General features: G+C 47.6%; 1 protein-coding gene across 7 annotated transcripts in view; it reads right to left on the minus strand.

Moving 5' to 3' along the window:
* The window catches only part of LOC309397331 (uncharacterized protein), a 40521-nt gene that overhangs the window by 10384 nt on the left and 5170 nt on the right, over positions 1–24967 (minus strand). For 6 of the 7 annotated variants that reach the window (XM_081963255.1, XM_081963256.1, XM_081963257.1 and 3 more), the window contains exons 2-8: positions 23563–23953; positions 16838–17054; positions 14696–14873; positions 10139–10572; positions 7877–7973; positions 7581–7712; positions 1–1511 (exon numbers count right to left, since the gene is read on the minus strand). The exon at positions 1–1511 is cut by the window's left edge and continues 646 nt beyond it. In XM_081963255.1, coding sequence (XP_081819381.1) covers positions 1–1511; positions 7581–7712; positions 7877–7973; positions 10139–10572; positions 14696–14873; positions 16838–17054; positions 23563–23633 — 2640 coding nt within the window. In that variant the 5' untranslated portion in view covers positions 23634–23953. The remainder of the gene's footprint in view (positions 1512–7580; positions 7713–7876; positions 7974–10138; positions 10573–14695; positions 14874–16837; positions 17055–23562; positions 23954–24967) is intronic. The other variant, XM_081963261.1, reaches the window with a different exon arrangement.

Raw genomic sequence — 24967 nt, forward strand, 5'->3', positions numbered from 1 at the left:
GCAGATGAAGGGTTTTTCCTTGCTGTGGGTGGGTTCGTGTTCAATAAGGCACACTTTCTGTATGAAGCCTTTCCCGCATATGGGGCAGCTGTAAGGCTTCTCTCCCGTGTGGATCTTGGTGTGCCTCATCAGATTGCCCTTGTTGGAGAACCTTCTTCCACAGACGTTGCACAAATAGCGCCTCTCGCCAGTATGGACCGTCTTGTGTTTACTGAGGGCCTGCTTCTTAATGAAGCTTTTCCCACATTCAGGGCACTTGTAAGGCCTCTCTCCCGTGTGGATCCTCTTGTGAACAATGAGGGACACGCGGCTCATGAAGCTTTTCCCACAATCGGTACATTTAAAGGGCTTGTCTCCCATGTGGGCCCTCTCGTGTAAGATGAAGCTCCGTCTCCAGCGGAAACTTTTGCCACAAATCGAGCACTGATAGATCCTCTCCCCAACCATCCGGCTTCTCTCGTGCGTGTTCCTCTTGTGCTTGGTCAGGTTGTTTCTGTAACGGAAGCTTTCGCCGCACTCCACGCACTGGTAGGGCATCTCCCCGGTGTGAACCCTCTCGTGCAGAATAAGGCGGTGTTTCCAGAAGAAGCTTTTGTCGCAGTGGGCACATTTGTGGGGCTTCTCTCCTTTGTGGCTTTTCTCGTGACCCGTCAGAGCGCATTTGGTCTTGAAACTCTTGCCGCACTCGGGGCACAGATAGGATTTCTGTCCGCCGTGTGTGTTTTGGTGGACCACCAGGGCAGCTTTGCCATTGTAGCGTTTGCCACACTCGGAGCATTCATAAGGCCTCTCATCGGTGTGCATGCGCTCATGTTCGATGAGAGAATATTTAAAGATGAAGGTTTTGTCACAGTGCGAGCAGGCGTGCGGTCGCTCCCGGGTGTGAGCCCTCACCCTGTGCGCATTAAGGTATTTTTCAAGGGTGAAGCTCTGGTCACAGTCTGAGCATTTGTACAGTTTTTCCGCCGTGTGGATCCTCTTGTGTATCCGAAGTAAAGACTTCTGATTGAAGGTTTTCTCGCACACGGGGCACGAGTACGTCTCGCCAGCGTGAATCTTCTGATGAACCGCCAGAGATGTTTTCCAAGGGTAGCTCTTCCCACACTCCGAACATTCGTAGGGTTTCTCTCCAGTGTGGGTTCTCTGGTGCGTAACGAGAGACGATTCCTGCCCGAAGGCCTTGCCACAATCCGAACACTGGTAAGGCTTGTCTCCTGTGTGAGATCTCTCGTGTGCAAGAAGACAAGCTTTCTTGTTGAACCTCTTCTCGCACATGGAGCACCCGTATCGCCTGTCCCCCGGATGTGATCTTCGGTGTTCGAGGAGCAATGCTTTATCGGGGAAACTTTCCTCACACTTGGAGCAACTATAGGGCTTCTCGCTTGCTGAAGATTCCTCTTCTATTGTACAGCTCTCTTCCACCACTTCGAAGGAAATCCTCCCGGGATCCACTTCCACCGTTTCTTCCAGTTGGCACTCTTGCTCTTCCTTCTCCTGCTCTTGCTTGTCATCTGCGGAATTAAACAAGTGATTATTACTAGAGCTGAATGGATTCAACTGCTGATAAAAGAAACAAATTTAAAATAAATGAAATATTTTGACACAGCATTCCAAAACCTATATGCAAGTCAGGGATTTGCTGGAAGGAAGAGAAAAAAAAGATGGATACCAATAAAATTTGCATCCAGCAAAGGAACCAATAGAGGAAAGTCCATTGGGCTCAGGCCCAAGCCTGCCTTCCCCAATCCTCTCCCATTTCCTGGGTACCTCAAGAGTGGGACAGCGAGGGGCACATAGACTTTGTAACTTGCTAACTAACATAGTTACTTTGTATTTTAATTTTATTTTCTCTCTTTTAAAATGATGTTCAGATTTGTTAGCTTTTAACATTCCTAAACTGATAAACAAGCTGGAGACTAGGTCCAGATAAGAAAATATTTGTTTGGGGGTCTGGTTTATCTCTTCGGGGTCTGGTTTATCTCTTCTGTGAAGTCCAAACCGCCCTTTTCCTTATAATGTACGTCTCTTCTGACGTCAGACCTCATTTTTATGAACATGTGTGATATTATGGGATGCAAATATGTAACACGTTTGACTACAGGCAATGGATTTCCTATGCAAAGAGGAGGTTACTTTTATCCTGCCCAACCAACTTTCCTCTTTCATTTTTCTTTGTTATTGTAACAATAAAAGGGGATGTAAGCTAAGGATCGGGTTTCCTCTTTGAATGAGTGGCATCCCTTTTGCCTGAATATTCTGATAAATTGTAAAAATAAATGATCTTCCTGTCTCGGTCTGTCTCATTGGAAAATATGCATGCCGAGGTACGAGCCTGAAACCGCCATATTTGGCCTTCAATTGGCCTGGGGTAGATAGGCAGGTCCAGGCCTGTGCTAGGTCTTTCCAAAATTTGGCCTGCCCCCAAACTGGCTACTCAGCCATGCAAGGGAATCCAAAGTTGGTCAGTGGAAGCGACCGGTACACAGAGACACTTAGGGTCTGTAGGTCGAGGCCTCTTCCCAGCCAGACACCCAAAGGCCTCCTGAGGCCTACCCCTGTCGCTTGGGACTCCCCAGGCTTCGGTCTGCTCTCAGCCATGCAAGCTAGCCTAAAACCAGTCAGCAGAAGCAATTGGCAGTGGTGAGCAAGCAGTTACAGCCTGTAGGCCGAGGCCTACTTCCCAGTCAGACACCCAAAGGCCTCCTGAGGCCTACTCCTGTCGCTTGGGACTCCCCAGGCCTCGGCCTGCTCTCAAGCCAGCCAGTCACCCATGCAAGCTAGCCTAAAACCAGTCAGCAGAAGCAACTGGCAGTGGTGAGCAAGCAGTTACAGCCTGTAGGCCGAGGCCTACTTCCCAGTCAGACACCGAAAGGCCTCCTGAGGCCTACCCCTGTCGCTTGGGACTCCCCAGGCCTCGGCCTGCTCTCAAGCCAGCCAGTAAGCCATGCAAGCTAGCCTAAAGCCAGTCAGCAGAAGCAACTGGCAGTGGTGAGAAAGCAGTTACAGCCTGTAGGCCGAGGCCTACTTCCCAGTCAGACACCCAAAGGCCTCCTGAAGCCTACCCCTGTCACATGGGACTCCCCAGCCCTCGGCCTGCTCTCAAGCCAGCCAGTAAGCCATGCAAGCGAGCCTAAAGCCAGTCAGCAGAAGCAACTGGCAGTGGTGAGGAAGCAGTTACAGGCCTGTAGGCCAAGGCCTACTTCCCAGCCAGGATGTCAATGTCTAAAGCGTTTCCATGACTACTATCAACTTGAGAAAGGGGGACGGGGGGGGGGGGGGGGAAATGCCATGCATACTTTTGGCCAGAGTAAAAAGTCTCATATTTCTGTAACTGGGATGTGAATGCGCATGTCCAGAACCCTGCCGTAACATCCTGTTGGAGAATGTGTTTGATGACTTCAGGCAGAGGGGAGGGGGCACAGGGCTAAAGTTCAGATGCCATTAAGTGGGATTTAGTTTCGGCTCCACAGAAGTCCGTGCCAAGATGTTAGTCCTAATAAATGAATGGTGGTTTTTTTTTTTTTTTAACTTTGTCTCGAGGCTCGTAAATTAATTAGGTCAGCTCTTGGAAACTTCACCGAGAGCCGAAAATGACTTTTAAAAATCTATTAAGATTTCCGGGTTTCCTGAATCCCAGGCTCTCCAAGCACTCCCCCAATATTTGGGGTGCTTGGAGGGAAAATCAGGCAACAGGAGGCTGAAGAAAAAGACTGATTACAGCTAGAGGTATGCGGCAGTGCCAAGCAGCAATGTCTTCCCCAGCAGCAGAAGCAAGAAAAGATGAGTACTTTTGGAAATCAACCCCTAAAGCAGCTGAGGTGGAATTCCCTTGCCCTAGTCCCCAGATACAGGGAAGGGTCTCAAGCAAGCTGGCAAGGGTGGACTGGAGGTGGGACTGGAAACAAGCCAGGCTCCCAAAGCCCCAGATGGAATCCCTAGGGAGTGCAATAGAGCAACTGAAGAAGGATCTTGACCGGGCCACCCTTGCTGATGAGGGGTGTTAGGAATGTAAGCTAACGGTTTGGTCAGCAATATATAAGCCATGAGAGTTTCTTTAAGTACTGCTGTAATGGGATTGGTTGCTGTTACCTAAAGCAACCATAAGATGGAGCCAGAATGACCGTTAGCTCTCTGTTTGTTAGATGCTGATCGGTGGATACTGTATCGTGAGTTACTGTGAGTTTTGCTACTGTTAGCGACTTTATGTGCTGAGCTGATTATATGATACTGGACTGTGTTCGATGGATCCTTAACTGAGAACACTGAGAACTGACTGACTGAACCATGTGTAAACTGAACTTTGAATACCTCTATTTTCCACATAAGTAACATACTATTACTTTTACTATTCAGTGTCCCTGTATGCTGGTTTGTGCATGTTCTTCCACACCACTCTCATTACGCTTCTCTGCATACTCGCCCTCCTAATGGGGAGTCTTACCTAACAAGGGGCCATCATGCTGCCCAAAAGAGGGGAGGGACATCTGATCCTGTTGAGGGGAGGAGATGCAGACTGGAGCTCAGCCCCCCTCCCCCTCCTGATAGAAGGAGGAGGAGCCCAAAATGGCAACCAGTGCCTCTCCCACGCAGCAGGCAGGCTGCCAAGAGCAGGCAACCCCCGCCCTCTCTCCAAACTAGGGGTGAAGAAGATGGCCAGCCATATCAGGCGCAAGCATACAGAGGCTGACCGGAAGTTGGAGGAGTAGGGATGAACGACCCGCCCCAATTCAGGGGAAAGTTTGACGGAGACTCAGACCAGTTAGCCCTATTCCTTGATTCAGCTGATATCCACCTAGAACGCTATGGGCACCTCTACCCATCCCCCAGAACCATGGTGAATGCCATCGCAGAGGGTCTAGACTCTAGAGGGAGAAGCAAGGGAATGGCTAGCCACCCTCCACAAGAGGAGAGCCCCCCCCCAACTGCAAGACATAGATGACTTCCTGCGACTACTAGAGGCCAGGTTTGAGGAGGGGGAGGAGGAGGACCCATATGCGGAAGAGGAACACAGCAAACTAAAGCAGAGGGGCCACCCATTCAAAGAGCACATCCATGAATTTAGGAGAGTCATAGGAAGGCTACCCCCTTTACCAGAGCGACTGCTGGTGCATTTCTTCAGAAGAAGCAAATTGCCCAGGTAACTGCATACTGCGACATCCCAAATCAACTCTCTGAGTGGTTCCGGGTAGCAACAAAAGTCGACAGCGGGCTGCGTGCCAATGACATGAGAAAGCAACCAGACACAAAAGAGAGAAGTCAACCTGACCTGAAACCACCCAGCCGGCGGGGAACCACAGCACCACAGCAGGCCCTGAGACCAGCCCTCCCTCGAAGTCTGCTGAAATGCTACAGATGCGGTGGGATGGGCCACATGGCAGCTGTATGCCCAACCCCAGCCCCAAAACCAAGGCCAGACCCACCGCCCAGAGCACGACCAGAACGAGGCCCCAAACGGACCACCAACACGTCCAGGAAAGCCCCCCAGGCTGCAGATGCCCCTTCCCCCCCCAGGTGAAAGTGGTGGAACCCCAGGCAATGACGAACAGTTGCCCGAACCATATGACAGCGACGACGAGGGAGACAATGGCCCAATGGTGAGAGAACCAATTCACCCTTTCTTTTTTCCAATATGCCTCACAGCCCCAAAAACAGGAAACCAGGGGGATTTTCAAGCCCTAATAGACTCAGGCTTCACAAGGTGCTTGATCAACCTAACCACAGTCCTGAAACTGGGGATCAGAGCAAAAAGACTGGCCCACTTGATCCGGTTTGAGCAGGTCGACGGGTCCCTAATGGGAGGAGTCTATGCCACCCACATGACTGAACCAATGAGGCTAGAGCTAGCGGATCACCGGGAAGTAATTTGATTCATAATAGCCCCCAAAATGACAGACGCAGTCATACTGGGACTTTCCTGGCTAGACAAGTGGGGACCGACCATCTGGTGGCAAGGGGGTACCCGCAGACTTGGGATATCAAGGGGCCCCCAACCCCTCCCACACCAGCAAGCAGAAACACCACCCACACTGGAAACCTCCCAAAAGAGCCCACAAGAACAACTGGCAACCACATCCGACAAAACCTCAGAGGCCGAACTGATTCCGATGGAATATCAGGACCTCGCAGAAGTATTCAACGAGGCCAAGTGCGATGTTCTGCCTCCCCACCGGGAGACAGACTGTGTCATCTCATCTGGTCAAGGGAAAAGTCTTCACCAAACTAGACCTCAGGGAAGCATACTACCGAGTACGTATCAGAGAGGGAGATGAGTGGAAAACAGCGTTCAACTGCCCCCTAGGGAGCTTTCAATTCAAAGTGATGCCTTTCAGACTGCAGGGGGCCCCATCGGTATTCATGCAGTTAATAAACGAGGTGTTGCACGAGCACCTCTACAAGGGGGTCCTTGTCTACGTAGATGACATCCTTATCTACACTGAGACCATGGATGACCATGTACCCCTGGTCCGCTTTCAACTACTCTCTCTCTCCCTCCCTATCTACTGTATTTCTCTATATATATCCCTCTACCTACCAACCTACCTACTCTCTCTCTCTGTCTCCCTCCCCATCTACTTTATTTCTCTCTCTCTTTCTATTTCTCTTTCTCTATCCCTTTATCTACCTACCTACCTACCTACCTACTCTCTCTCTCTCTCCCTACCTACCTACTGTATTTCTCTCTCTTTCTCTCTCTTTCTCTCCCTCTATCTACATACCTACTTTTTTTAAAAAAATTGCCTCTTCAAAACCTTGATGCGTCTTATACTCCGGTGCGCCTTATACTCCGAAAAATACGGTACCCATATTCACCATCAAGTCTTTTTAAAAAGGAAAGATGAAAGTAAAGTTTTGTGACTACGCATCTATCTCAGAAATACCTTCTCTTTGTCTCTTTCTGCATGTGTGTGTTATGTGTAAATAAATATAAACAAAAGAAGCGATACTAATTTTAATTCAATTTGGAAATTATTTATGGACTTTAATTCTGCACAGAGCCTCCTGCCACATGGGAAATTGGAATATCTTCCGACAGAAGGCTTTAAAATGGAGGTATCAAAATCACGTTGTCACAGCATCATCACATGACATATTGACTTATTTCCCCTTCACTAAACCGGGCTTGGGCGTGGCCAGTGCCTGACGCACCCAGCCTGTGGGTCACAAGTTTGACAACACTGGTTTAAAACAACAATTTGTCTGATTGTCCCTAAAATTGAGAACAGACTGATTCACGGTTGCTAGAAATAGTATTACGTTGCAGTTTTTGTCCGGCTCTGATTCAATTGTAATAGTCATTTTTAATGTGCTTCAACTGTTGCATGGTTATCTTTGCTCTACTACGATTTGTAAGAATACTTGCAAGCTTTTCCTTCTTTCATTTAATATTCTGTAAATTTCTAACGTCATTTTTTTATACTTGGTAAATCTGTATTGCATGTTCCTTTATTCTCTTTCTTTTCTTACTCTTTAAGTATCTTGAGAAACGCCGTTCTAAAATTTATTCCTTTAACTCAAACAAACAAACGACCAAACAAGGAGCTCCACCCCTCCCGCGGCCACAACTCTCTTTTGTCCGCTACCTGTCAGGTCCTCCTGGACGGCTTCATTTCCTTCTGGATTCTCAGGGTTTTCCTGCTCCTCCCCACCGTCACTTCCGTTGGCTCCGATCCTCTGAGGGCTGGCCTGATCCTGGCTTTCCGACACGCCTCCATCTAGCCTCACCCAAAGACAAAAAAGGAAGCAGGGCCTTCAGTCAAGACCATTTTTCAGCTTCGACTTACAACTGCCATGACTCAGAATAGAAATTCTGCGTTCCGTTATGCAGTTGTAAATCAGGGACTACCTGTGCCAAAATAGGGGCATAAGACATTCTTACCCTGCACGATGCCATCCTCCTTCTTGGTGGTCTTCCTGCATCCCAATCTACGTGAAGGGGTCGTCCTCTTTGTTTTGGAGACATTGGCTGCCCTCTTCTGAAAGACAAAAGGGAGCAGGGAAAAAGCAGGATTAACAGCACTCAAAGAGGGGGATCACTCTTGTTTATCTGCTCTGTATCTCTTTGAACAATCTTCCAACTGTTGTTATAATTACAGAACCAAGGAGGGTGCTAGAGGACATCCAGTCTGGCTCCTTACTCAATCCACCTTCCCCAGAAATGTCAATCCAGATCCTACTTAAAGGCCCCAACTTTTAGTGAAGAATCTTTGATGCTGGTGTCCAAAATTCTTCCATTGTCCTCTGAAGGTCCCAAGAGCTGCCTTTGCCTGAGATTGGCGGCATACAAATTGCATACAGATAGTTCTCGGCTTACGACCACAATTGATCCCAAAAATCTATGTTGTTCAGTGAGATGTTTGTTTTTGCCCCATTTTACGACCTTCCTTGCCCCAGTTGTTAAGTGAATCACTGCGGTTGTTAAATTAGTAACGCGGCTGGGGATTAAATCTGGCTTCCCCACTGACTTTGCTTGTCAGAAGGTCGCAAAAGGGGATTGTGTGACCTTGGGACACAGGTTAACGGTCATAAATATGAAACGGTTGCCAAGCATTTTGATGACATGATCATGGGGAGGCTGCAAAGGGTCATAACTCTGAAAAATGGCCACGAGTCACATTTTTCAGTGCCGCTGTAACTTTGAACGGTCACTAAACAAACTGTTGTAAGTCAAGGACTGCCTGTATGTAAATAAGCATTCCTCCCACATTACAAACACTGGCCCTATGGTGCAGCTGGAACAATGTGGAGCTGAATACTCTTAAAATTGTAGAGATGATAATAGATTTTAGGAGAAGCCCTCCTATTCTACCATCTCTTATAATATTAGGCAACACTTTATCAATAGTAGAGACCTTCAATTTTCTAGGTTCTATTATTTCCAAGAACTTGAAATGGACACCTAACTGTTGTGGCCCAGCAGGATCCGGTTGAACTGCTGATGGACTCGGATAGCGAGGATCCATATGAGTCTGCCCTGAACGATGTGGAGGACCCTGTGCAGGGTTCAGACTCAGAGCAGGGACCAGAGAGGCTGGTTGGCCACCAGGAGGCGCCTGAGGCATGGAGCAGTGGGGAGGATGAAAGGCAGTTTGTCCCTGATGCTAGATGGAGAAGGGCTGAGAAACGGAAGCAGCAACTCCGTAGGCAGACTCACAGAAGAGGATTAAGCACAGGTGGTTGTGGATTGGTCCCCTCCCAAGAGAGTTTATAGGTGAGGCGTTGGGAGGGGACATTTGCAGGAAACAACCGTTCGAATTAGTAGTTAAGAAAATCTATCTGTGTATTCTAGCCATGTCTGTTCGTTTGGACTATCTGCGTTGCTTCATTTTGAATTATCTGGGTTGCTCTATTGAACGTGAGTTGTCTGGGCCCTCAGTCAAAGGATTCGTTATCTCAGTAATTAAACAGTGGCAAACAGCCAGGCCTGTGTTCTGGTTTATTCACAGGCGTGGAGAGGGGGGGTCAGAACACCTAACTAATTAGAACCATCATTGAAAAGGTACAACAAAGAATGTTCTTCCTGCGTCAACTCAGAATCAACAAGAAAGACAGACTCCCTTAACCACCACGCTGCTAACTTAATAATTGCAGGGGTTCACTTAACAAATGTGGCAAGGAAGGCCATACAACAGGGCAAAATGCACTTAACCATTGTCTTGCTTAGCAACAGAAATGTTGGGCTCAATCGTGGTCATACGCCAAGGACTACCTGCATATAGAACAGTTGCCATCTTTGCACGCCTTTTCATGAGGCATCACAGCGAGGATGTTACGGGCCCCCATTTAATGTGCGCCTGCTTTGTGAACTTGTGAGATGGTGTCTCGGTTTTCATTATTTTAAATATTTGGCTACGGGCTCCTAACTGTTTTTATGCTGCTTCTCCTGTAAGCTGGTGATGAGCTACCCAAGAGTTGTGCCTTTAATATTGGCAGCCGTATACTGTTTTTTTTAGAGAATAAATACACCTTGGCCTGATGGATCAATCAGAAAATACATCTCCCCCAATTCAAAGTTCGCCCTCTAAATTCAGAAAGCCGGAATCCGAAAACAAATGACAGTTTATGGCTTTTATCGTCTGTATTTGCCAAATATTTCCAGAATGAAAGTTAGGCTACCATCCTATATATCCAGTGTGCCCACCTCTTCCTTTTGCTGGCTCTTTATGAACTCCTCGGCCAGGCTTACGGCCTGTTCGCAATTGGATGGCTCCCGTTCCTGGACATATTCCTGCAGCTTCTGGGGCAGGATGGCCTGGAACTGCTCCAGGATGACCAATTCCAGCATCTGCAACTTGGTATGTTTTCCAGGCTTCAGCCACTGATGGCAGAGATCCCACAGCTGGACGCAGGCATGGCGGGGGCCTTCCATCTCCTGGTAGCAGAAGTCTCGGAAATGCTGGCGATGGACCTCGGAGTGGATCACCGGCTCCTCGGAAGCATTTTGTCTCGTCTCTTCCATGAGCTCCCTTTTGTTCCGAGCCTGGCGGAGGCGGAGGCGGAGGCTCTTCCTCCCCTGGGGTTCTGTGGGGGTTTGGTCTCCTGGCGTGGCCACCCGGAGCTCCAGGGCAGAAGCAACTGAAGTGAACAAATGACATTGAGGTCTTTAGTTCAACTCTGCTCCGTTTCTCCTGCAGGCTAACAGCAAACCACTTTGCGCAGTTCCCTTGCGTATGTGAGTTGCGCTTTTTCCTTGACTGGGAGGCCCTTCAGAAAGTAACTCATACCCTGCTTGCCTCAGGATGAGACTACGGCAATGCACTCTACAGGGGGCTGCCCTTGAAGACTATCTAGATTCTAGAAGCTACAGCAGGTTCAAAATGCAGCAACGTGGGAAGTCATTGCTGCTTCTCATTTATGCCCTTGCATCATTACTGCTTCCTCAGCTGCGCCACTTACTGAAACAGGCTCTGGGGGCAATTCAAGGTGCAGTGATCACCTATAAACCATACCATGACAGAGCAGGGGGTTGGACTAGAAGACCTCCAGGGTCCCTTCCAATTGTGTCTTATTCTAAATTCTATTCTTTTCTATTTTCTATTCTATTCTGTATTCTTTTCTATTCTAATTCTACTCTATTTTCTATATTGTATTCTTTTCTATTCTAATTCTATTCTGTATTCTTTTCTATTATAATTCTATTCTATATTCTATTCTATTCTGTATTTTCTTTTCTATTCTATACTTTTCTATTTTATATTCTATTCTATTCTAATTCTATTCTATTCCATTCTATTTCTATTCTATTCCATTCTATTTCTATCCTATTCTGTATTCTTTTCCATTCTATATTCTATTCTTATTCCATTCTATATTCTATTCTATTCTGTATTCTTTTCTTTTCTATTCTATATTCCATTCTAATTCTAATTCTATTCTATTCCATTCTATTTCTATTCTATTCTATTCTGTATTCTTTTCCATTCTATATTCTATTCTTATTCCATTCTATATTCTATTCTATTCTATTCTGTATTCTTTTCTTTTCTATATTCTATTCTAATTCTAATTCTATTTCTATTCTATTCCATTCTATTTCTATTCTATTCTGTATTCTTTTCTTTTCTATTCCATATTCTATTCTATTCCATTCTATTTCTATCCTATTCTATTCTGTATTCTTTTCCATTCTATATTCTATTCTAATTCTATTCTATTCCATTCTATTTCTATTCTATTCTGTATTCATTTCCATTCTATATTCTATTCTTATTCCATTCTATATTCTATTCTATTCTGTATTCTCTTCTTTTCTATTCTATATTCTATTCTAATTCTATTCTATTCCATTCTATTTCTATCCTATTCTGTATTCTTTTCCATTCTATATTCTATTCTAATTCTATTCTATTCCATTCTATTTCTATTCTATTCTATATTCATTTCCATTCTATATTCTATTCTTATTCCATTCTATATTCTATTCTATTCTATTTTCTCTTCTTTTCTATTCTATATTCTATTCTAATTCTATTCTATTCCATTCTATTTCTTTTCTATTCTGTATTCTTTTCTTTTCTATATTCTATTCTATTCTGTATTCTTTTCTATTATAATTCTTTTCTATATTCTATTCTATTCTGTGTTGTTTTCTATTCTATATTCTATTCTATTCTGTATTCTTTTCTAATAATTCTTTTCTATATTCTATTCTGTATTCTTTTCTTTTCTATATTCTATTCCAATTCTAATCTATTTCCTTTTCCCATTCCTGTTCCTATTCTATTTTACTTGAGGAACTGCTTGTCTCTGATCATTTCTGCTTCTCCAGGCTGTTTGGGCAGAGCAAGGTTTACTTCAGCTGTGTCCACTCAGAAGACTGGGTGAGTTTTAGTGCTTTGGGGGAGGTTAGGGTTAGGATCCTAGAAATCTGCCTAAGCAGGCTGTACTACACATCACCATTGCTTAATCTGTGAAATAGTTTACCAGAACAATTGGCTATCTCATATGAGCTGAGGCACATCAAAGAGTTGGAATGCTTCTCACCACTAAAACATAGAATCATTGTTTTCTCTGAATGAAGGAAAGTAGCACGTCAGAACATCTATGGAGATTCTCAGTCATCCAGGTCACGGTTGTCCCAAAGATGCTTTTCCAGTTTTTTTTTCTTTTGAAGACGCTTCGCTACTCACCCAAGAAGCTTCTTCAGCTCTGACAGGATAGCGGGGAATGGAAGAATTTATATTCCCTGTAGACAGCTGGTCATAATACAATAGCAGAGTTGGAAGGGACCTTGGAGGTCTTCTAGTCCAACCCCCTGCCTAGGCAGGAAACCCTATACCGTTTCAGACAAATGGCTATCCAACATCTTCTTAAAAACTTCCAGTGTTGGGGCATTCACAACTTCTGGAGGCAAGCTATTCCACTGTTTAATTGTTCTCACTGTCAGGAAATTTCTCCTCAGTTCTAGGTTGCTTCTCTCCTTCATTAGTTTCTACCCATTGCTTCTTATTCTACCCTCAGGTGCCTTGGAGAACAGTTTGACTCCCTCTTCTTTGGGGCAACCCCTGAGATATTGGAACACTGCTATCATGTCTCCCCTAGTCCTTCTTTGTATTAAACTAGACATACCCAGTTCCTAAAACCTTCTTCATATGTTTTAGTCTCCAGTCCCCTAAATACCTTTGCTGCGACCAAAACTGAATGCAGTATTCCAAGTGTGGTCTTCCCAAGGCATTATAAAGTGGTATTAACACTTCACGTGATCTTGATTCTATCCCCTTGTTGATGCAGCCTAGAACTGTGTTGGCTTTTTAGGCAGCTGCTGCACACGGCTGGCTTATATTTAAATGGTTGTCCACTAGGACTCCAAGATCCCTCTCACAGTTATTACTATTGAGCAATATTACTACTATAAATCCTTCCATTCCCCACCATCCAGTCCGATCTGAAGAAGCTTCTTGGATGAAGAGCAAAACATCTTCAAAGAAAAACCAGGAAGTCACGTTGCCTCTTGACAAAGTACCTTTGGGATTAGCAGGTCAGAATTCAGAGGAAAGTTCTATCCAAAATGGTGTGCCATTTCTGTTTTCCGTAACAACCAACTGTATGTTGTAAATATCCCCAGCAGGATATTTATTTAATTCAATCTGAGCTCTGCCTGCCTGCAACTGACTATTCCTTACACAGTCAGAACAAGTCAGGGTTTATAACAAGGATTCCCAACCCCCGATCTGTGGGCCGGCACCGGGCCACAGCAAACCAGTAACCGGCCCACGCAAACAAGCAAAGCCCCATCCGTGGTATGAAGGAGGCACCAAAACTACACCCCTCCGGTCGGCGGAAAAACCTTTCTCCAGGGAAGCGCTTCCTGGTGCCCCAAAGGTTTTGGGCCACTGGTTTAGACCATGCTGACTGGGGAATTCTGGGAGTTGAAGTCCACACATGTTAAGGTGGCTGAGGTTGAGAAATACTGCCCATCATTGTCTGGGCCACCATATTATGGACCAGTTACGGCCTTTGGGTGGGATCTGAAGATTGCCTTGCATAGAGTGCATTGCAAAGGATGTTCTTTCGGTCATGCGTGCAATGTCATTACAGACATCATTTGCACATCCCAGTTGCACCCTCTCTGAGTTGCCAATCTCCGAGGAACTCCCAAGTTAATTAAAGGAGTCCATTTAATTAGTAAATTAGTAATTCAGGGAATTAATTCAACAAGTGTTTGCTGTGTAATAAACTGGGCAATTCCCCCATCCTATTCTCTCCACACCCCTCTGCTAATCACCATTATCAGCCCCTCCCCCCTCACACCCGCGCTCATGTCCCAAAGGTGCTTTTTTTCAAAAGGCAACCGGACTTTGTTTTTCCCTGAAGACGTTTCGCTTCTCAACCAGGAAGCTTCTTCAGTTCTGCCGATGTTTGGGGCTGCTGGGTTTAGGGATTAAGAATTAACAAACTTAGTTTGCGTTTGGAGTCTTTCCTGCCTCCAGTGGAGGATGGAAGGGTTTCTATTCCATGCAGTTGTCTGGTCCTTAGCGCTTTTTCTGAGAATCGTGCCCTCGGGGGGGGGGGTGTCACCTGAATAGCGCAAGCGAAAGGTCTTCAGGGAAAAACAAGGCAGTCTGGTTGCCTTTTGGAAAAGCCCCTTTGGGACACCCGTGACCTGGAGGATTGAGAGTCTCCACAGGCACTCTGTTCATGCTCAGGATCTTTAAGCGGTTCCGTCAATTTAATAACAAATGTCATGAAATTCACTTGCTTGCTTTACTTGGACTTGCCGGAGTAGAGTAAGAATGCTCTAGGATGACAAGGTCGTTCTTGGAGGACGAGACGTCGGGATCGCCCTCGCCGACCTCCGGCGGAGTGCTTGGCTCAGGATCGGGGAGATTCCGTCGGACGAGGGGCTTCCCCTTTTCTGAGCTTTCCTTTTGAGCCCTCTGCAAAGGACAACAGGGGGGGGGGGGAAGGCATTTTGTTAGGCAAAGCGGAGAAATGCTGCTAGTCCTCGGCTTATGACCTGGTTAATGCTGTTAGTCCACAACATATGACCTGCTAAATGCTTCTAGTCCTCAACACAATGACCTCAGGGGTGGGCTTCAAAAGTTTCAGCAACGGGTTCTCTGCCTGGTTTCTGGGTGGGCGTGGCAATGGTGGGCGTGGCCTAGTCGGCCACCTGCACCACGGCGGGAAGGGGAGGCGTTTTCCCTTTCCCCAGGCTCTAGAGGCTTTCCTCGAGCCCCTGGGAAGGAAAAACTGCCTCCCCTGGGCTCCGGAGGCTGGAAACGGGCCCAGAAGTTCCAGGAGGTCCGTTTTCCCTCTTCCCCAAGCCTCTGCATGGGCCCTGCACTTACCTCGCATGCAAAATGGACCGCATGGAGACTCCTGGGAGGGGAGGGATGGGTGAGGCCAGCCAGGGATGGAATTTGTAGGTTCTCTGAACCGGTCATAACGTTAGCTACAGGTTCTCCTGAACCCAGGCGAACCTGTAGCAGTCCACCCCTGAAGGACCTGCTTAATAAGCAGAATGACCCTATTTCCATGTTCAATTACAGTTATAATTGAACCCGGAATTAAGATTATGCTGGTTGTTAAGCAGGTTGTCATGTGAACAACCTGACTTTATGCCTCTTTTTTTGCAGTGGTCGTTAATGAAGAGCATGGTCATTAAGCGAACCTGTTGCCCATACAATGGGTATTTTTCGCCTGAGGATTATTTGAACAGGTCGATTTACAGCTGTTTGTTTAGTGCAGGGGTGTCCAAACTTGAGAACTTTAAGACTTGTGGACTTCAACTCCCAGAATTCCCAAGCCAGCATGGCTGGCTGGGGAATTCTGGGAGTTGAAGTCCACAAGTCTTAAAGTTCCCAAGTTTGGACACCCCTGGTTTAGTGACTGTCTGAACTTACGTGATCTTTGACCGTTTTTCACATTTACAACCGTCGCAGCATCCCCACGGTCACATGGTCTAACAGCTGACCCGTCTTTATGACGGTTGAGGCGCCCCGCGGCCATATGGTCACTTTTTGCGACTTTCTGACCATCAAAGTCTACGGGGAAGCCAGATTCACTTAACAACCGGGTTACTAACTTATCAACTGCAGTGATTCACTTGGCAATTGTGGCAAGAAAGGTCATAAAATGAGAGGTGAAATCACTTAGCAACTGTCTTGCTTAACAATAGAAGTTTGGGGCTCAATTATGGGCATAAATCGAGAACTACCGTATTTTTCGGAGCACCTTTTTCCCTCAAAAAAGAGGGTGAAAATCTGGGTGCGTCTTATACACTGAATACAGCATTTTTGGCCTCCTGAAACCCCACCCCCTTTGCAAAAATGGCCGTGTATATCCTTCAGGAGGCTTATAGAGTGCTCCTGGGGGCTTGGGAGGCCAAAAATGAGCAAAAAAAAGGCTGTTTTTTGCTCATTTCTGCCCCCCCCAGCCCCCAGCACTCTATAAGCCTCCTAAAGGCTATGCATGTCATTTTTGGCAAAAAATGGGTCCGTTTCCGCAAAAAAACGAGGCATTTTAGGGGAGGTCTGCAGAGTGCAAAAAACTTTTTTTAAAATTGTCTCTTCAAAATCTTGGTGCGTCTTCTACTCCAAAAAATACGGTAACTGTACTAATTTCCAGGATTTGAAGTTATTTTACAATATTCAACCGGCGTCTTTTCTTACAAAATTCTTATTTTCACAGGACTTGCGGGGGTGACATCTGTCTCTCAATTCCAATAGACTTTAGTTATTTTGACTTTCTAACTAATTATACATTTGATTCCAAATAAATATCAGGACCAGAAATGAAGATGAGTAAAGGTCAAAAGAAGGTTTTTCTATCTAAGTTGGTTAAAAAGAAACAATAAACTTCAGGATAGGGGAAAAAAAAGCAAAATACAACAAAATACCTTGGCAGTGTTTAATCTTTTTGGACGGCCAGAGGTATTAAAGATAGTTGGGACGGCTCCTGGCTTTAAATTCCTTCTCCCAGAAGCTATCCTTCCCCAAAAATCCGTCTTTCTGAAATGTTCCGAACACACGACGTCGTCATAAGAGGGAGCGAAATTCGGACGACCAATGTTTTTGAGCCACTTGTTTAACTGCCTCTCCTTTGTAAAAGGAAACCTGCAGCAACAATTGAAAAACTGTGTTTAGAAACAAAACAAATGCGCAGAGCTGCCAGAAGGCAAGAACAATTAAGAAAAGAAGGTTGACTTGGGAGTAAGGCTTGGAGATGATTGGCCCCACCCATAAGACATAAAAGAGGAGCAAACAGATGTGAGCCTTTGCAGGAAGCAATTAGTTCATCTAGTCGGTTCAAGCTCTGAGAAGTCCTGTTTGGCTCTGTGCTATGTTTGGCCTTGCAAAACTGTTCTGACCCCCCCATACCTGTGAATAAACACGAACACAGGCTTGGCTGTTTGCCACTGTTTAATTACTGAGATAACGAATCCTTTGGCTAAGGGCCCAGGCAACTCATGTTCAATAGAGCAACCCAGATAATTCAAATGAAGCAACACAGATAGTCCAAACGAACAGACACGGCTAGAATACACAGATAGATTTTCTTAACTACTAATTCGAGCGGTTGTTTCCTGCAAATGTCCCCTCCCAACGCCTCACCTATAATCTCTCTTGGGAGGGGCCAATCCACAACCACCTGTGCTTAATCCTCTTCTGTGAGTCTGCCTAGGGAGTTGCTGCTTCCGTTTCTCAGCCCTTCTCAATCTAGCATCAGGGACAAACTGCCTTTGATCCTCCCCACTGCTCCATGCCTCAGGCGCCTCCTGGTGGCCAACCAGTCTCTATGGTCAACCGGATCCTGCTGGGCCACAACACAAAACTAATTGGAAGAGGAGGAGCTTCCTGGAGGATGGCGGTCAGCCTCTGAGCTCCGTGTTTTTGCGGGGGCTCTTTTGACCTGGGCTGGGTGCTGCTGGCCCGTAGGTGAGCTGGAGGACCATAAATCTACACGGTGACCACCCTGGCTTACTTCTGGACCCTGGTGGTCCCCCAGGGCGGCCTGACGGCATGGAAAGGCGGAAGAAAGTAGATCGAGCTTGAAACCTGAAGTGAGCTGGGAATGGCGGTCGGCGTTTTGGCGTTTGGCGTTTGGGCGCGTCGGCTTATTCCTGGGGGGACTGTAGGCGCCGTCGGCTGCTGGAGCTGTCGCTTTGACTCTAATACTTCGATCTATTTGGCTGGCGTTTGCGGGCGTTTTTTACAAGCCACGACAGCCTGAGGCAAGACCAACGACGCCCTGAGCGGTTAGTGACGGGGGATACGATGGCGTCCCATATGAGAGAAGGTGGAGGGAGATGTTGGGGGCGGAGGCGGCCCGGAAGACCATCGGGGGGCTTTATACATCAAACCCCCGACCCGCTGGACCCGCCGGGAGCCCCGAGCCTTCTAGAAGCCCAGTGGACATCGTGGGAGGTTGGAGCTGGGCGCGAAACATCTATTACGAAACATTCTGAAATGGCGTGGAGGCGACGCTGGGGGTTGAAAGATGCATGGTGAGCCGCTGACGCCATCCCCTCCCCCATTAGGGCTTGTTCACCTGCCTTCGTATAGTCTCTGAGAATTTTTACCATCTGGGGGTTGGAAGAACTGCGGGGAATTATTTGAACTCCCCCCCCCCCTGTCGCTATGAATCATCTGCTCTCCCTCTTATGGACTTTAAAGAACTGCCTAACTTATGGACATTGAAGAACTGCCTAACCCCATTGTGGGCCTTATTTATTTTTAGCTACTTCTACCGATTTCTTTCTCCTTCTTTTCTCATTTTGTTATCTTAGCTGCCGTTCGTTATGATTTCTACGGGTAGACTTATTTAACATCTCAGCACCCAGAATCCTTCTGTAGCCCGGCGTATTTCTATCCACCATTTGTCATGTATGCGAGGTCTGACCTTATTTTATTGCGAGAATCCCCCCTCTCGCAGTTATGTCCTCCTGTCCTTTCTAGGACCCACCTCGAGGACGGGTTTATTAACCCAGAGAGGTGGAGGAAGCGCACATTGAGGGGTTTTTTAATAAATTCTTTTTTAAAAATTGTAAGGGGTTCTAGGGGTGGGGGGGGGGAACCGGTTAGGAGGGATAGTAGAGCCAGGCACTTAGGTGTGGTCGAAGGAGGGGGGAGCGGAGTGGGGGAGGAGAGGGAAGACAGCATTCCTGTTCAGGGCTCCTTAATACCAACAGTCGTGGGGAGGGGCAGGTGTGAGGACAACTTAAGAGCGCGTAGTCGGTTGGGAGACCGGGGCTTTTGGTCATTCCCGGTCGTTTGCACCAACCCCTGCATACTAGGTGGTCAGGACCCACAGACCCAAGGCCTGAGACTGCTGTTATGCAACGCGAGGTCCGTTGTCAATAAGGCCCCCCTCATCCACGATCTAATTTTGGAGGGGGAGCCGGACCTCGCCGGAATAACCGAGACCTGGTTGGGCCACGAGGGAGGTCTACCCCTTGTGGAAATGTGCCCACCAGGTTATCGAGCATTTCACCAGCCTCGGGCCCAGGGAAGGGGCGGTGGGGTAGCTGTGATTATCCGGGAAGACTTAGAGCCGAGAGAGTTCACTGTGCCGCAGACATCCGGGTGTGAGTCCCTCGTCGTGAGATGGGGCCCAGGGAGGCAGTTGGGCCTGCTGATAGTATACCTGGCTCCTCGCTATACGTCAGCGGCCCTGCCCGAACTCCTGGAGCTGATCTCATCGGTGGCGGTTGAGACCCCCAAACTTTTGGTGATGGGGGATTTTAACCTGCCGTCGATGGGAGAAGCGTCTGAGGGGGTGCGGGAGTTCATGGCTTCCATGACAGCCATGGACCTGACCCAGTTAATTCAGGGCCCTACTCACGAGGGAGGCCACACCCTGGACCTTGTTTTTGTTTCTGGCCAGTGGACGAGTGATCTGGGAATAGGGGTCCTAGACATTATTCCCCTGTCATGGTCGGATCACTCACTTCTCCGGCTGGACTTCCCTGGTGCTACCCCCCGCCGCGAGGAGGCGGAACTGGAAGGTATTAGATGGTTCCGCCCCAAGCGCCTGATGGAACCAGATAGGTTCCAGACGGAACTTGGGCCACCTCCTGTGGACCTGACCCGCCCCCGGGTGGAGGACCTGGTAGACGCATGGAATAGTGCTACTACCGGGGCCCTAGACCGGGTGGCGCCTTTGCGGCCTCTCCTGCGGCGACGAACCACCCTGGCACCTTGGTTTACCGAGGAGCTAAGGGTGATGAAACGCCACAAGAGACGCCTAGAGAGTCGTTGGAGATCCTCCCGTTCCGAATTTGACCGAGCACAGGTACGAGCATATTTGAAGACGTACCTTGTGGCATTAAGAGCGGCCAAACGTCAACATTGTGCCGCTCTTATTGCGTCTGCAGATAACCGCCCTGCTGCCCTGTTTCGGGTGACTCGTTCCCTCTTGTCTGAGAGACCACGGGAAGCCCCACTTCAGGGCAGAGCAGAGGAGTTTGGGAAATATCTACAGGACAAAGTCGCTCAAATCCGGACGGGATGGGCCCCTTTCAGTGGTCCAGTAGAGACGCCCGTGGCGAGTCTTGAGGGACCGCTTTGGGAGGAGTTTGACTCGGTTGCCATCGAGGATTTGGACAGGTTGCGTGGACGTCTGCGACCCACCACATGTTTATTGGACCCGTGTCCCTCCTGGCTTGTACTGGCATCCTGGGAGGTTACGCGCGACTGGCTCCTGGGCCTGGTGAACGCCTCGTTGGGTGAGGGGTCTCTACCGGCCGCCTTGAAAGAGGCGGTGGTGAGGCCCTTGCTCAAGAAGCCTTCCCTGGACCCAATGGACCTAGTCAATTATCGTCCAGTCTCCAACCTTCCTTTTTTAGCGAAGGTTGTAGAGAGTGTGGTGGTACAGCAGTTCCCTCGTCACCTGGAGGAAAATGATTATCTAGACCCGTGCCAGTCCGGCTTCCGACCCGGGCACAGCACGGAGACGGCCTTGGTCGCATTGGTGGATGATCTCTGGAGGGCCAGAGATAGGGGTTGTTCCTCTATCCTGGTCCTATTAGATCTCTCGGCGGCGTTCGATACCATCGACCATGGTATCCTGTTGCACCGGCTAGAGGGGTTGGGAGTCAGGGGCACCGTTTTACGGTGGTTTGGCTCCTACCTCTCTGATCGGACGCAACGTGTGTTGGCAGGGGAGCAGAGTTCGACCCGGAGGTTACTCACATGTGGAGTGCCACAGGGATCGGTGCTCTCGCCTCTCCTGTTCAACACATATATGAAACCGCTGGGCGAGATCATCCGTGGTTTTGGGGTGGGATATCATCTGTATGCTGATGATACTCAGCTATACATTTCCACCCCGAACCACCCCAATGAGGCCGTCGAAATGATGTCCCGGTGTCTGGAGGCCGTACGGGTCTGGATGGATGGCAACCGACTAAAACTCAACCCTTCCAAGACGGAGTGGCTGTGGCTTCCGGCCTCCCGGTTCAATGAGGTGCTTCCATCTCTGGCCATTGGGGGCGTCCAACTAGCCCCCATGGAACAGGTGCGCAATTTGGGCGTCCTCCTAGATGCCCGGCTGTCCATGGATGACCATGTGACAGCTGTGGCGAGGGGGGCGTTCCATCAGGTTCGCCTGATGCGCCAATTGCGCCCCTTATTGGACCGGGATGCCCTACGCACAGTCACCCATGCGCTAGTGACGTCTCGCCTGGATTACTGCAATGCTCTCTACATGGGGCTTCCCTTGAGATGCACTCGGAGACTACAGTTGGTCCAGAATGCGGCCGCGCGGGTGATTATGGGGAGGACTAGATACTCCCCTGTAACACCTCTCCTGCGCGAGCTGCACTGGCTTCCTGTGGTCTACCGAGTGCGTTTCAAGGTTTTGATTATGATCTTTAAAGCGCTTCATGGCACAGGGCCTAGTTACATGCAGGATCGCATCCTGCCCCACACATCCCTACGACCAATTCGCTCACACAGAGAGGGACTTCTCCGGGTGCCGTCCGCCAAACAGTGCCGGGGGGCGACACCCAGGAGCAGAGCCTTCTCTGTGATGGGCCCAGCCCTGTGGAATGACCTCCCCCGTGACATCAGGATTACTTCCGATCTCCGCTCCTTCCGTGTACAGCTGAAGACCCACCTCTTTCAATTATCTGGCCTGGCTCAATCGTAATTTTTCTTATTCCTCCTAACTGTTTTTAAATTGTATTTTAAACGTTAAATTTTAATTGTATATTGGGTTCTTACAATTGGGGTATTTTAATGCTGGTTTTTTAACTATCTATATGATGTAAATTGTTACCTCCTCCGAGTCCGTGTCCGTGTATGCGTATGTATGTTTTGTATGTATGCCTATGTGTTTTTGTATATTCTCTATGTTTTATATGCCCCATTGTACGCCGCCCCGAGTCCTACTTGGAAAGGGAGCGGCTAATAAATTCAAACTTATTATTATTATTATTATAATTTGGTCTCTGGCAGCATTTCAAAGGAGATAAAGGTAGGTGCTTATCAACATTACCCTGAAAGACTGTGTCAACTCGAGCAGACATCTGTCGGAATCTTCACAGTATGTTTGTGAATCATTACGGGCTGTGAATGATCATAATTCACAGCCGTCTAAATAAAAGAGGGTTTTGGGAGACTACGTTTGTGATTTATGCTTTCTCAGGAAGCCTGGGTCAGAACATCTGGAGGGGCAAAATGGAAGTTTCCAGATAATCTCCGAGGACCAATCACTTTTCACTCTTCTGTGCAAAAATGAAGCCGAGCCGAACAATTTAGAGGGTTTCATTAAAATTGAAAGAGAAGAAGGGAAATTTTCACGGTAGGACACATAAAAAGGAACAATGAAATTAACCATGAAATTAAAGTTGCTGGTTGAAATGGGTGGCTGTAGAAATCAAATCAAATCAGTCAATCCACCAATCACCTCCCCATTACAGGGAGCCCTCGACTTACAACCGTTCGTTTAGCGTCCGTTCAAATTTACAACGGCACTGAAAAAATTGACATATGACCGTTTTGTTTCACATTTAGGATGGCTGCATCATCCCATGGTTACGTGATTTACATTCAGATGCTTGGCAACTGACTCACATGTATGACGGTTGCAGTGTCCTGGAGGGGGGGTGTCATGTGTTCTCCTTTTGCGACCTTCTGACAAGCAAAGTCGACGGGGAAGCAGGATTCACTTAACCACCGTTTTACTAATTTAACAACTGCAGTGATTCATTTAACAAATCTGGCAAGAGAAGTTGCAATGTGGGGCAAAGCTCACTTTACAAATGTCTCACTTAGCAGCGTAAATTTTGGGCTCAATTGTGGCCGTAAGTCGAGGAGTACCGCTATCCAGTTCAAACACAGCCTTCTCTATTCTCACTTAACAATTTGATAATGGGTTATCCTTGCTTCGCTTACCAAAATCACAATGGTGTATTTTAACTAAATCCAGACTAGGTTTATTCTCCATGCTGGCCTCCAGACACAGAGACAGGAGGCTAGAGTGGCCACAAACGGGGCCCGCTCCTGCTGCATCTTTACTGCTCCCCGTTTACATCCCCTCCCACCTGCCAGCATATGCAGAAGTGGAATAAAATGGTGACACTAATGGGATGAAGGAAGATTCACTCGCTCGCTCACTTACCTGTGAAAGGTGACACGGGATCCATGCCACCGGCGGTTTTTGCAGTTGGCTACCGAGCAGCAACTTGCCATGTTTGTCCTGGAATCCCTTGTGGGATCGAGCCAAATCGGTCTGATTTTTCTGTTACTATCCTGTGTAAAATCCAGCAGCTGGATGCTTTGAAATCACAAATGAAACAGCTGGAAATCTCCCCCCAAGACAGCTCTTCCGGGTAGCATGTTCGTTTCTCAACAAAGCTCACCCACATCAAACTTGGGGATCAGCCCAGCACTAAAGTGTATTTAAGGCGACCAGCTGCTGCCTCTCTAGGACTTTGACAGTTCATCTCTTTGTTTTCTTAGACATCGCCAACTAAGCCAACAAGGGGAAGAAGAATATTTCCCCGCAATACCTAGAAGAGATAAACAAAGGTTAACACAATTCCCACCCGTTTTCATCCCTGATGGATAATTGCAGGTAAAGGATTTATGATTTCTATTCCGCTTATTTCCAGGCGGGCTGAGGATGACAGAATTAGAAGAGACCTCAAGAGTCCATTTATGGCAGGGGTGTCCAAACTTGGGAACTTTAAGACTTGTGGACTTCAACTCCCAGAATTCTGGGAGTTGAAGTCCACAAGTCTTAAAGTTCCCAAGTTTGGACACCCCTGATTTATGGCAATCCCTTGCTCAGTCCAACGTCGGAAGTTGAAGAAATGTAAGATTATCTAGAGCGGGGGTCAGCACCCCCTGCATGGAGGGTCAGCACCCCCCTCTTTCAACCCTCTGCTGTGGCTCCTTGTCACTAGTTGGCAGCACAATTTTGAGAGGAGCTTCTGGGGTTTTTTTGGGGGGGGGATGAGGGCATGCCAGAAGGAGACTCTATGGTAGGAAAACTGGATTTCAGGTCAGCTCTAGAATTGAACGGTGGGCTTCCGGTTAGGGCCTTTGTGGCTCTTTTGTGTGTTTAAGGTTGCCGACCCCTGCACTAGAAAAGATGAAATACAGCGTTGTGGATCAGAGCTCGACTCCAATTCAGATTCCTAGAAAGGCAATACAGATAATCACTTAGGTTCACTTAGTGAGCCTTCAATACAATAGCAATAGCAGAGTTGGAAGGGACCTTGGAGGTCTTCTAGTCCAACCCCCTGCCTAGGCAGGAAACCCTACACCGTTTCAGACAAATGGCTATCCAGCATCTTCTTAAAGACTTCCAGTGTTGGGGCATTCACAACTTCTGCAGGCAATTTCTGTTCCACTGATTAATTGTTCTCACTGTCAGGAAGTTTCTCCTCAGTTCTAAGTTGCTTCTCTCCTTGATTAGTTTCCACCCATTGCTCCTTGTAATGCTTCAAAGTTACAATGGCACTGAAAAAAGTGAGTGATGATTGTTTTTTCAAACTTATGACCGTTTCAGCATCCCCATG

This window comes from Natrix helvetica (genome assembly GCF_964273705.1).
Source record: "Natrix helvetica genome assembly, chromosome: 1".
NCBI lineage: Eukaryota > Metazoa > Chordata > Lepidosauria > Squamata > Natricidae > Natrix > Natrix helvetica.